Raw genomic sequence first — 12809 nt, forward strand, 5'->3', positions numbered from 1 at the left:
CTCTATGCAGATGACTCCATTCTGTAAACATCTGGCCCTTTTTGGACACTGTGTTAACTAACCTCCAAACGAGCTTCAATGCCATACAACTCACCTTCCTTGGCCTCCAACTGCTCTTAAATGCAAGTAAAACTAAATACATGCTTTTCAACCGATCGCTGCCCGCACCTGCCCGATCGTCCAGGATCACTACTCTGGACGTTTATGACTTAGTATATGTGGACAACTACACATATATAGTTGTCTGGTTAGACTGTAAATAGTCCTTACAAACTCACATTAAGCATATCCAATCATAAATTAAATCTAGAATCAGCTCCCGATTTTGCAACAAAGCATCCTTCACTCATGCTGCCAAACATACCATCGTAAAACTGACCATCCTGCCGATCCTTGACTTGGGCGATGTCATCTACAAAATAGCATCCAACACTCTACTCAGCAAATTGGATGCAGTCTATCACAGTGCCATCCGTTTTGTCACCAATGCCCCATATACTACCCATCACTGCGACCTGTATGCTCTTGTTGGCTGGCCCTCGCTTCATACTCGTTGCCAAACCCACTGGCTCCAGGTCATCTATAAGTCTTTGCTAGGTAAAGCCCCGCCTTATCTCAGCTCACTGGTCACCATAGCAGCACCCACCCGTAGCAAAAATAAAAAAAGTGTCTATGGTTAGAATAACTAGCTCAGTCTGTTGTTTGGAATAACTAGTTCAGTCTCTATGGTTGGAATAACTAGATAACTACTTCAGTCTCTATTGCAGGAGGAACTTTTTCAGTCTCTATGGTTGGAATAACTAGATCAGTCTCTACGGTTAGAATAACTAATTCAATCACTTTGGTAGTAATGTGTAGTTCAATCACTATAGCTGGTATAACTAGTTCAGCCTTTTTGCTTGGAATAACTAGTTCAGTCTCTACAGTTGGAATAACTACTTCAGTCTCTTTTGTAGGAATAACTAGTTCAGTCTCAATGGTTGAAACAATTTATTCAGCCTATAGTTGGAATAGCTAGTTAAATCACTCTGGATGGAATATATAGTTCATTCACTGCGGTTGGAATAACTATTTAAGTCTCTATAGCAGGAATAACTAGTTCAGTCTCAATGGTTGAAATAACTAATTATGTCTATTTTTGGAATAACTAGTTGTCTCTATGGTTTAAATAACTAGATCAGTCTCTATAGTTGATATAACTAGTTCAGTCTCAATGGTTGGGGTGATTAGTTCAGTCTCAATGGCTGAAATCGCTTTTTCAGTCCCTATGGTTGGAATAACTAGTTCAGTCTCTATGGTTGGAATAATTAGTTCAGTGTCTGTGGTTGGAATAGCCAGTTTATTCTCTATAGCTGAAATACCTAGGTCAGTCTGTAAAGCTGGAATGATTAGTTCAGTGTATGTAGCTGAAATACCTAGGTCAGTCTGTAAAGCTGGAATGATTAGTTCAGTGTATGTAGCTGAAATACCTAGGTCAGTCTGTAAAGCTGGAATGATTAGTTCAGTGTATGTAGCTGAAATAACTTGTTCAGTCTTTATATTTGGAATATGTTCAGTCTTTACAGCTAGAATAGCTAATTCAGTCTCTATATGTGGAGAGTTCAGTCTCTATGGTTGGAAGAACTAGTTCAGTCTATATAGTAGAATAACTAGTTCAGTCCCCATGGTTGAATTAACTACTTCGGTCTCTATAACTGGAATAACTTGTTCAGTATCTATGGTTGGAGGAACTATTTCAATGTATATTGTTGACATAAATAGTTCCGTTTTTATTGTTGGAATAACTAGTTCTGTCTCCATGGTTTGAAACACTAGTTCAGTTGATATGGTTGGAATAGTTAGTACAGACCCTATAGCTGGAATAACTAGTTCAGTCTGTATGATTGAAGGAACTAGTGCAGTCTCTAAGGTTGGAATAATTTGCTCAGTCTCTTTGGTTGGAAAAACGTATTCAGTCTCTATGGTTCGAGGAACTAGTTCAGTATATGTTTGAAATATCTAGTTCAGTCTCTATGATTGAAATAACTAGTTCAGTCTGTATAGCTGGAGTAACTAGATCAATCTCTATGACTGGAAACATTATTTAATTTTCTGTGGTTGGAATAACTAGTTCAGTCTCTATAGTTGGAATACTTCAGTCTGTATGGTTGGGGGAACTACTTCAGTCTCTAAGTTTGAAATAACTAGTTTAGTCTCCATGGGTTTTAATAACGAATTCAGTCTATATGGTTGGAGGAACTAGTTCAGTCTCTATAGTTGGAATACTTCAGTCTATATGGTTGGAGGAACTAGTTCAGTCTCTATAGTTGGAATACTTCAGTCTATATGGTTGGAGGAACTAGTTCAGTCTCTATAGTTGGAATACTTCAGTCTATATGGTTGGAGGAACTAGTTCAGTCTCTATAGTTGGAATACTTCAGTCTATATGGTTGGAGGAACTAGTTCAGTCTCTATAGTTGGAATACTTCAGTCTATATGGTTGGAGGAACTAGTTCAGTCTTCAGTTTGAATAAGCAGTTCAGTCTTTATGGTTGTAATTTGTAGTTCAGCCTCTATGCTTGGAATATGTAGTTTACTCTCTATACCTGGAATAAGTAGTTCAGTCTCTATGGTTGGTATAACTAATCCGGTGTATATGGTTGGAATACCTAGTTCAGTCTCTATGGTTGGACTAACTTGTTTAGTCTCTGTATCTGGAATACCTAGTTCAGTATCTATAGCTGGAATAACTACTTCAGTATCTATAGCTGGAACAACTAGTTCAGTCTCTATAGCTGGAATAACTACTTCAGTATCTATAGCTGTAATACATACTTCTGTCTCTATAGCTGGAATAGCTAGTTTGGTCTTTATGGTTGGAATAACTGGTTATGTCTCTAAAATTTGAATAACTAGTTCAGTCTTATGGTTGCAATAATTCGTTTAGTATCTCTTGCTGGAGGAACTATTTAAATGTATATTGTTGACATAAATAGTTCGGTTTCTTTTGTTGGAATAACTAGTTCTGTCTCTATGGCTGGAATAACTAGTTCAGAGTCTATGGCTGGAATAGCTAGTTCAGTCTCTCTTTGAAAAACTAGTTCAGACTCTATAGCTGGAATAACTAGTTCAGTCTGTATGATTGAAGGAACTAGTTCAGTCTCTAATGTTGGAATAACTTTCTCAAGCTCTTTGGTTGGAAAAACATTTTCAGTCTCTTATGGTTCGAGGAACTAGTTCAGCATATCTTTGAAATAACTATTTCCGTCTCTATTATTGGAATAAGTAGTTTAGTTGAAATAACTAGTTCAGTCTGTACAGCTGGAATAACTAGATTATTCTCATTGACTGGAAAAATGATTTCATTCTCTATGGTTGGAATAACAAGTTCAATCACTATGGTTGGAATAACTATTTCAGTCTCTGTTGTTTGAGGAACTAGTTATGTGTATATTGTTGAAATAACTAGTTCAGTCTGTGTGGTTGAAATAACTAGTTCAGTCTCTATGGTTGTTATAACTGGTTCCATCTCAATAATTGCAATAACTATTTCAGTCTTAATGTTTGGAATAACTATGTAAGTATTTACTATTGGAGGAACTAGTTCAGCGTATATTGTTGGAACAACTAGTTTAGTCTGTATGGCTAGAATAACTAGTTCTGTAGCTATAGTCGGAATAACTACTTCAGTCTTTATGATTGGATGAACTAGTTCAGTATATATTTGGCATAACTATTTAACTCTCTATTGTTAGAATAACTTGTTCAGTCTCAATACTTGAAATAAGCAGTTCAGTCTGTACAGCTGGAATAACTAGCTCAGACTATGTCTCTGGAATAATTAGTTCAGTCTCTGTTATTTGAGGAACTAGTTCATTGTCTTTTGTTGGAATAACTAGTTTGGTCTCTGTGGTTGGAATAACTAGTTCAGTCTATAGCTGGAATAACTAGTTACATCTCTATTGTTGGAATAACTGGTTCAACTTCAATGTTTGAAACAACTATTTCAGTCTGTATAGCTGGAATAACCTGCTCAGTCTCTATGTCTGGAATAATTACTTCAGTCTCTGTGGTTGGAATAACTTGTTCAGTCTATGTTATTTGAGGAACTAGTTCAGTGTCTATTGTTAGAATAACTATTTCAGTCTGTATGGTTGGAATAACTAGTTCAGTTTCTGTAGCTGGAATAACTACTTCAGTCTCTATAGCTGGAATAGCTAGTTTCATCTTTATGGTTGTAATACCTAGTTAATTCTCTGTGGTTTGAATAGTTAGTTCAGTCTCTATAGCTGGGATAACTAGTTCAGTGTTTATGGTTGGAATTACTAGTTCAGTCTCTATGGTTGGAGGAATTAGTTTAGTTTATGGTTAGAATAGGTAGTTCAGTCTCTACAGCTGGAATAACTATTTTAATCTCTGGTTGGAATAAGAAGTTCAGTCTCTTTGTTTGGAATTTTAAGTTCAGTCTCTATGATTGGAATTTGTAGTTCAGTCTCTATGGTTGGAAAAAGTTGTTCAGTCTCTATGGTTGGAATACATAGTTCAGTCTCTATAGATGGAATAAGTAGTTCACTCTCTATGGTTGGAATAAGTAGCTGACTCTCTACGGTTGGAATAATGAATCCAGTGTATGTGGTTGGACCATCTTGTTCAGTCTCTGTAGCTGGAATAACTAGTGCAGTATCTATAGCTGGAACAACTAGTTCAGTCTCTATAGCTGGAATAACTAGTTCCCTCTCTATGGTTTGAGGTACCAGGTGTGTTTTTATGGTTGGAAGAACCAGGTATGTTGCTATAGTTGGAGGACCCAGTGGAAGAACTCGTGGAACCAACTCAGTCTCTGGAGGATCCAGCTCAGTCAGAGGAGGAGGTGACAACTTAATGTCTGGAGGAACCAGCAAAGCCTCTGGTGGAACCAGCAAAGCATCTTGTTGAACCATGTCAGAATGCGGTTTAAGTAGTTCAGTCTCTACAGCTGGTGGAATCAGAGGAACCATGTTAGACTCTAGTTTTTCAGGCTCAGGTTCAGAGAATCTCTGTGTGTCAGGTAGCTGGCCATGAGGCCTGACCACAGAGACCTTGGGCTGTTGTCCGATGTGGATGTGGTGGACCTTGTACTCCCAGCAGGCTGGCAACTGGCCTGGAGCATCGGATACCTGGTCTATCACAGATCTGTAGTCTGCAGCCCAGAGGGCCTCACTCTCATCCCCTGCTGTGGTTGGGGAGATGTTGCTTTTAGCCCTGGTCCTAGTGGATCGAGGGGTAAACGGAGGTGTGGTGTGGTAGTATGGGATAGGATGGATAAACTTTGCCAATGGGGAGGACATGGTTGCCACCAGCTTGGACTTCTCTCTTGGCAGACCTTCTTTAGCTAATGCACTATCCAGAGGATCTCTACTGTCTGGGGATTCCTGTTTAGGATTGTAGTCTGCAACCCAGAGGGCCTCGCAATTGGCAGCAGTTTGGTCATAGAGGATAGTGCTCTTAGCCCTGCTTCTAGAGGTAATGCAGTGATCCACAGGGTTGCTGGGATAGCATTTAACAGATCTAGACTTCTCCAGCTTGGTCTTCTCTCTTGGTAGACCTGCTTTAGCTAATGCAACATCCAGTGGATCTGTGGGTTCTGGTACTTTGTCTTTAGGTATGTCAGACTTGGTTTCTCCTCCATCTGTCTCCCCTTCAGCCCTTTGTTCACATGGGGAGATCAGGATGTCCACATAGGAGCTGGGCCGTGTCCTGTCTGCTCTGTCCATGTCTAACGGCTGGCCGTAGTCCTTGGAAACTCTAGTTTGTAGGCTGCCATGTCGCTCCCGGCCTACAGTCAGGGTAGATGCGCTAGACAATTTCTGTAGACTGCCCTGTCTCTCCGGACCTACAGACAGGTTGGATGTTCTGCTGACACTGCCCTGTCTTTCAGACCCTAGACGAGACAGTACGCTGCCCTGTCTTTCAGACCCTAGACGAGACAGCACACTGCCCTGCCTCTCAGACCCTAGGCGAGACCGTACACTGCCCTGCCTCTCAGTGCCAAGCTGGGCTTTCCTCTCAGCCTCCTCCACGTCCATCTGGAAGCGGTACATGCTGTAGCCGTCAGCGCTGTTGATGGAGCTGGCTCGGAGCAGGGAGGACGGGTCGCAGTAGGAGGAGTGTGTGGAGTGGGAGCGTTTAAGCTCTGAATGGTCGACCCCAGCCAGCTTCTCTAGGGCGTTCATCATGCGGCTGTGGATGTCTTCCAGCTGAGCCAGGCGAAGGTCCACCGTCTGCAGGGACGCCTTCATGGTGTTCTCCCGCTCATTCACCTCCTCCAGACGCATGGACATGTTCTCCACCCTGGGGAGAGGAAGGAGAGACAAGACTTTAATATTAGACAAGCTCCTAGAATAACATATTTCTATTCACCCTGAAGGAACAACAGGAGCTTCAGGAACAGACTTACTAATACTTCACACTTATAAAATACCAGATTCAAAAACACTTTTGGACATGGTCATTTTAATTTAATGAAGCTTCTGTCCCATCTTCAGCAGATGTTTTAATTGGGTGGGAGTGTTTTGCAGTGAGCAATGGGATTGTGTGGGATTGTCTTACCGTTCTGATGTGACCTTGATCCTCTGGTCACTGGATGAATGGTGCTCGTCTTCCTTCTCTCTGAAGTATTCCTCCACACACTGCTCCTCAAACTCAAATAGAGCCTTCAGCTCCTCAGGGTTTAGCCGTAGCTCTGGAGGGAGAAGGCAGGATATCAATATTAGGTACATTTCTGAAAACTAACATGGAGACAGGATATCTATGCTCTAGTCAGTGGAAGTGGAGTGCTTGTACAGACCCGTGAATGAATGACTGTTAATAACACTCTAGAGTCTAAGCCCTGTCTAAGCCGGAGGAGGGAGTGGGTGGGGTTCTAAGCTAACACATGGAATTGTTTTAGGATGGTCATACTGAGGATGAATGAGTTATTTGATTTAGAATTTTAAGACCCCTTAAGACATCAAAAATACAACAAAAAAAATAATTGGATGAAACACTGAATTTGACATTACTGCTATTAGCCAAAAGAAACGCATTGAATAGCAGATTCACTAGATGGAAGAACAGATAGTCCCCCCAAAAATCAAAAGGAGGTTTGTTCTGAAGTGTCTGTCCTATATCTGAGTGATATAAGAAAGATCAGGAAACTATTATAATTTTTTTAACATGTATTTTTACCCTTATTTTAGGCACTAAACTACTGTATACAAAATTATGTGGACACCCCTTCAAATTAATGGATTCGGCTATTTCAGCCACACCCGTTGCTGACAGGTGTATAAACTTCAGCACACAGCCATGCAATCTCCACAGAGAAACACTGGCAGCAGAATGGACTACTGAAGAGCTCAGTGACTTTCAATTTGGCACCGTCATAGAGCTGCCCGGTCAAATGTAAGTACTGTTATTGTGAAGAGGAAACGTCTAGGAGCAACAACAACTCAGCCGCAAAGTGGTATGCCACACAAGCACACAGAACGGGACAGCCGGTACTGAAGCACGTAACGCGTAAAAATTGTCTGTCCTCGGTTGCAACACTCACTACCAAGTTCAAAACTGCCTCTGGAACCAACATCAGCACAAACACTGTTCGCCGGGAGCGTCATGAAATGGGTTTCCATGTCCGAACACAAGACTAAGATCACCATGTGCAATGCCAATCGTTGGCTGGAGCTGTGTAAAGCTCGCCACCATTGGACTCTGAAGCAGTGGAAATATGGTCTCTGGAGTGATTGATTACGCTTCACTATCCGACAGTCCGAAAGACGAATCTGGTTTTGGCGGATGCCAGGAGAACTCTACCTGCCCCCATGCATAGCTCCAACTGTAAAGTTTGGTGGAGGATGAATAATGGTCTGGGGCTTTTTCATGGTTCGGGCTAGGCCCCTTAGTTCCAGTGAAGGGAGATCTTAACGCCACAGCAACCAATGACAATCTAGAGGATTCTGTGCTTCCAACTTTGGCACCAGTTTGGGGAAGGCCCTTTCCTGTTTCAGCATCACAATTCCCCCGTGCACAAAGCAAGGTCCATAAAGAAATGGTTTGTTGAAATCAATGTGGAAGAACTTAACAGGCCTACACAGAGCCCTGACCTCAACCCCATCGAATACCTTTGGGATGAATTGGAACGCCAACCGCGAGCTAGGCCTAATCTTCCAACATCAATACCAGACCTCACTAATGGTCTTGTGGCTGAATGGGAAGCAAGTCCTGAATGCAATATTCCAACATCTAGTCGAAAGCCTTACCAGAAGATTGGAGGCTGTTATAGCAGCAAGTGAGTCAGCCCCAGTGGATTTATTTACATTTATCTTCAATAAGGGACTTAGTACATTATAGACATCAAGTGATTGAAATGATATAAAGAGGAATGTGTATCTGGGAATGTATCGTTGTCTGCAACCTGGCTCAAGGTGAGTATAGGACTCCTCTCAGAGTTTTCAGAAGCTATTCTATCAAATAGGTGACCCTCTGTGGCAAAGTGGTTATTAAAAGCACCACACATTTCCATCTTATCTGTGACACTGATTTTCCACCATAATTTGCAAATTCATTCATTAAAAATTCCTACAATGTGATTTTCTGGATTTCTTTTTCAAATTTTGCCTGTCATAGTTGAAGTGTACCTATGATGAAAATTACAGGCCTCTCATCTTTTTAAGTGGAAGAACTTGCACAATTGGTGGCTGACTAAATACTTTTTTGCCCCACTGTACATACACCCTTAGGCTCTAACCAGTAGTGCAAAAACGGTGTTAGGTGAACAATAGGTATGGAAATAAATAAAAATAACAGTAGCGAGGCTATATACAGTAGAGGCTACATACAGACACCGGTTAGTCGGGCTGATTTGAGGTAGTATGTAGATATGGTTAGTGGCTATGCAGTTAGCGCTAAGAATAGGTAAGAATAGGTGGGTAGGTAAAAATAATAGGTGGGTAGGTAAAAATAATAGGTGGGTAGGTAAGAATAGATGGGTAGTGGGTAGGTAAGACTAGGTGGGTAGGTAAGAATAGGTGGGTAGTGGGTAGGTAAGAATAGGTGGGTAGGTAAGAATAGGTGGGTAGTGGGTAGGTAAGAATAGGTGGGTAGTGGGTAGGTAAGAATAGGTGGGTAGGTAAGAATAGATGGGTAGTGGGTAGGTAAGACTAGGTGGGTAGGTAAGAATAGGTGGGTAGTGGGTAGGTAAGAATAGCTGGGTAGGTAATAATAGGTGGGTAGTGGGTAGGTAAGAATAGGTGGGTAGTGGGTAGGTAAGAATAGGTGGGTAGTGGGTAGGTAAGAATAGGTAGGTAGTGGGTAGGTAAGACTAGGTGGGTAGGTAAGAATAGGTGGGTAGTGGGTAGGTAAGAATAGGTGGGTAGTGGGTAGGTAAGAATAGGTGGGTAGGTAAGAATAGGTGGGTAGTGGGTAGGTAAGAATAGGTAGGTAGTGGGTAGGTAGGTAGTGGGTAGGTAAGAATAGGTGGGTAGGTAAGAATAGGTGGGTAGTGGGTAGGTAAGAATAGGTGGGTAGGTAAGAATAGGTAGGTAGTGGGTAGGTAAGAATAGGTGGGTAGGTAAGAATAGGTGGGTAGGTAAGAATAGGTGGGTAGTGGTAGGTAAGAATAGGTGGGTAGGTAAGAATAGGTAGGTAGTGGGTAGGTAAGAATAGGTGGGTAGGTAAGAATAGGTGGGTAGGTAAGAATAGGTGGGTAGGTAAGAATAGGTAGGTAGTGGGTAGGTAAGAATAGGTGGGTAGGTAAGAATAGGTGGGTAGTGGGTAGGTAAGAATAGGTGGGTAGGTAAGAGTAGGTAGGTAGTGGGTAGGTAAGAATAGGTGGGTAGGTAAGAATAGGTAGGTAGTGGGTAGGTAAGAATAGGTGGGTAGGTAAGAATAGGTAGGTAGTGGGTAGGTGAGAATAGGTGGGTAGGTAAGAATAGGTGGGTAGGTAAGAATAGGTGGGTAGGTAAGAATAGGTGGGTAGTGGGTAGGTAAGAATAGGTAGGTAGTGGGTAGGTAAGAATAGGTGGGTAGGTAAGAATAGGTAGGTAGTGGGTAGGTAAGAATAGGTAGGTAGTGGGTAGGTAAGAATAGTTGGGTAGGTAAGAATAGGTAGGTAGTGGGTAGGTAAGAATAGGTGGGTAGGTAAGAATAGGTGGGTAGTGGGTAGGTAAGAATAGGTGGGTAGGTAAGAATAGGTACGTAGTGGGTAGGTAAGAATAGGTGGGTAGGTAAGAATAGGTGGGTAAGTGGGTAGGTAAGAATAGGTGGGTAGTGGGTAGGTAAGAATAGGTGGGTAGGTAAGAGTAGGTAGGTAGTGGGTAGGTAAGAATAGGTGGGTAGGTAAGAATAGGTGGGTAGGTAAGAATAGGTGGGTAGTGGGTAGGTAAGAATAGGTGGGTAGGTAAGAGTAGGTAGGTAGTGGGTAGGTGGGAGAGGGGGCTCTCTAACTTTAACTTTCTTTGCTTTGGTTCCGTCCAGCCCCTTTTCCCCAAATTAACGAAGGAAATAAATTCCCTGTAAATGGTAAAATTCTGTCTCTGTCATCCTTACCAGCACCTGCAATCCCATACCTCTTTCACTCCAAGGGGAGTTGAGTGTATCAGGGTGTTGCGTTGCCCCCTCCAAGAGGCGTGCGTAACAATGGATAACTAGTCACTTTAATAATGCCACTTTAATAATGTTTACATATCTTCCATTACTCATCTCATATGTATATACTATATTTTACATTATCTATTGCATCTTGCCCTTGCTGCTCTGTCATTACTCATCTCATATGTATATATTCTAATTCTATTACTTTACTTTGTGTGTATTAGGTAGTTGTTATGGAATTGGTAGATTACTTGTTAGATTTTGCAGCCATGTCAGAACTAGAAGCACATGCATATCGCTACACTTGCAATAACATCTGCTAACCATGTGTATGTGACCTATAAATTTGAATTGGTCACTGAACTCATTAGCAAACATTTCATTGTCTGTATACTTATGAGGGGAGTTGCACAAAATAATATCTGAAAGTGTAAGATTTTTCCGGGTGTTTGAAGTTGGGGCAGGTTGGTTCAGTTGCGTTCGATTTAGCTCAATGCAGATATATTTCGGAAGCTGGCATCAACCAATTCTAATTAAGATCGCCCAAAATGTATAATTCAGGTGTAATATAGTTAGCAAGTCAGACAATCAGCTATGAGCACATATTGAGGGAGGAAGGGAGGGTGATACATTCCTACTAGAGTAAGTTGGGCATTATTACCAAGGGCCAAATTCATGACAAGACATTCAAATTGCTTAGGGACAGTGAGAGATACAGTAACATTTAAGTTGTACTTTGTAAATATGGCAACACCTCCACCTCTGCCAACTCTGTCAGATCAAAAAACATTATAACCAGTCAAAGACTCATCCATATCCGGCACTGTCACTGGTGTAGAGAGGACTAGGCAGGAGGCAGTCACACGTTTAGATTTACTGAGTTTAAGTACCATAGATCAAAGCGGGACTAAACCCAAATGCTGTTGTGCTCAAATATATCTTCATAAACAAAAAGGCAGAGGGCGAACCGAAAATGCTAAATATAAAGTACTCAGGAAATATTTGGAGAGATTCCTCTCAGGAAAACAAGAAACTTTGCAATGACCGACAAAGGCAAATGGCAGAGGGAATATACTGTATATACAGTGATAGAGTGGGGATTGGAACCAGGTGTGTGTAATGATGACGACAAGTCTGGGGTTGATGAGTGAAGGGTGTTTGCCAGCAGTAGGTTCAGCAGCAGCTAGAATGTTGGCAACACCGAACGCCAGAGCTGGCAGGAGGGTGAGCGATCCATAACGTCCCGCGCTGGAACCCAGCACCGCTCTTCGGGACCGTACCTCTCCCATTCGTCCAGGTACAGCAAATGTCCCCCACGACACCGTGAGTCCAACAGGCTGCGGACGGAGTTCGCCGGGGCCCCCTTGATGTTCAAGGGAGGGGGAGGTCCTCAGGCCAGCTGCCACCGGCCTGAGGAGAGATGCATGAAATGAGGGTGAGATACTGTAATTGACGGGGAGATGTAATCTGTACATCACCTCATTGACTTTCCTCAGGACTTTGAATGGCCCCACAAACTGTGGGCACAGCTTCCGGCAGGGCAGGCGGAGGGGCAGGTCCTTCGTAGAAAGCCAGACCCTGTCACTGGGGTGAAAGACCGGGGACACACTGTGGTGACGATTGGCCTGACATCGCCCACCGCAGGAGCCTCGATCTGACTCCGGTGCCAGGGCCGGCTGATAGCCAAGAACACACTGAAAGGGTGTGAGGTTAGTGGAGGAGTGACGGATGGAGTTTTGTGCGTATTCTGCCTAAGGCAGAAATGCAACTCACTCCCCCAGTTGGTCCTGACAGTAACTATGAAAGTACCTACCCAGTTCCTGATTTACCCTTTCCACCTGCCCATTTGATTGGGGACGGTACTCGGAGGTGAGACTGACGGTGACAACCAGTTGTTCCATTAAGGCCTTCCAGACACGGGAGGTGAACTGAGGACCATGGTCAGACACGATGTCGTCTGGGATCCTGTAGTGAAGAGAGCCTCTGTAGTCTGCAGGGCTGTAGGGACACCAGGTAGAGGAATCAAATGACAGGCTTTGGAAAACCGGTCCACAACAACCAGGATGGTGGTGTGCCCCTCAGAGGGGGAAGGTCTGTGACATAGTCCACAGAGAGATGGGACCAGGGTCATTGTGGAACCTGCAGCGGGTGGAGTTTGCCATAGAGGAGGTGTCTAGGTGTCTTGCTCTGTGCGCAGGAGGAGCAGAAAAAAAACGCAAACC

General features: G+C 42.8%; 1 protein-coding gene across 1 annotated transcript in view; it reads right to left on the bottom strand.

Moving 5' to 3' along the window:
• Positions 1–583: 583 nt before the first annotated feature.
• LOC109867068 (transient receptor potential cation channel subfamily M member 1-like) overlaps positions 584–12809 on the bottom strand; it is a 111394-nt gene continuing 99168 nt past the window's right edge. Inside the window, exons 26-27 of the mRNA XM_031801479.1 lie at positions 6568–6700; positions 584–6309 (exon numbers count right to left, since the gene is read on the bottom strand). Of these exons, the coding sequence (XP_031657339.1) occupies positions 4389–6309; positions 6568–6700 (2054 nt within the window). The 3' untranslated portion in view covers positions 584–4388. The remainder of the gene's footprint in view (positions 6310–6567; positions 6701–12809) is intronic.

The sequence above is a fragment of the Oncorhynchus kisutch genome, linkage group LG22 (assembly GCF_002021735.2).
Source record: "Oncorhynchus kisutch isolate 150728-3 linkage group LG22, Okis_V2, whole genome shotgun sequence".
Taxonomy (NCBI): Eukaryota; Metazoa; Chordata; class Actinopteri; order Salmoniformes; family Salmonidae; genus Oncorhynchus; species Oncorhynchus kisutch.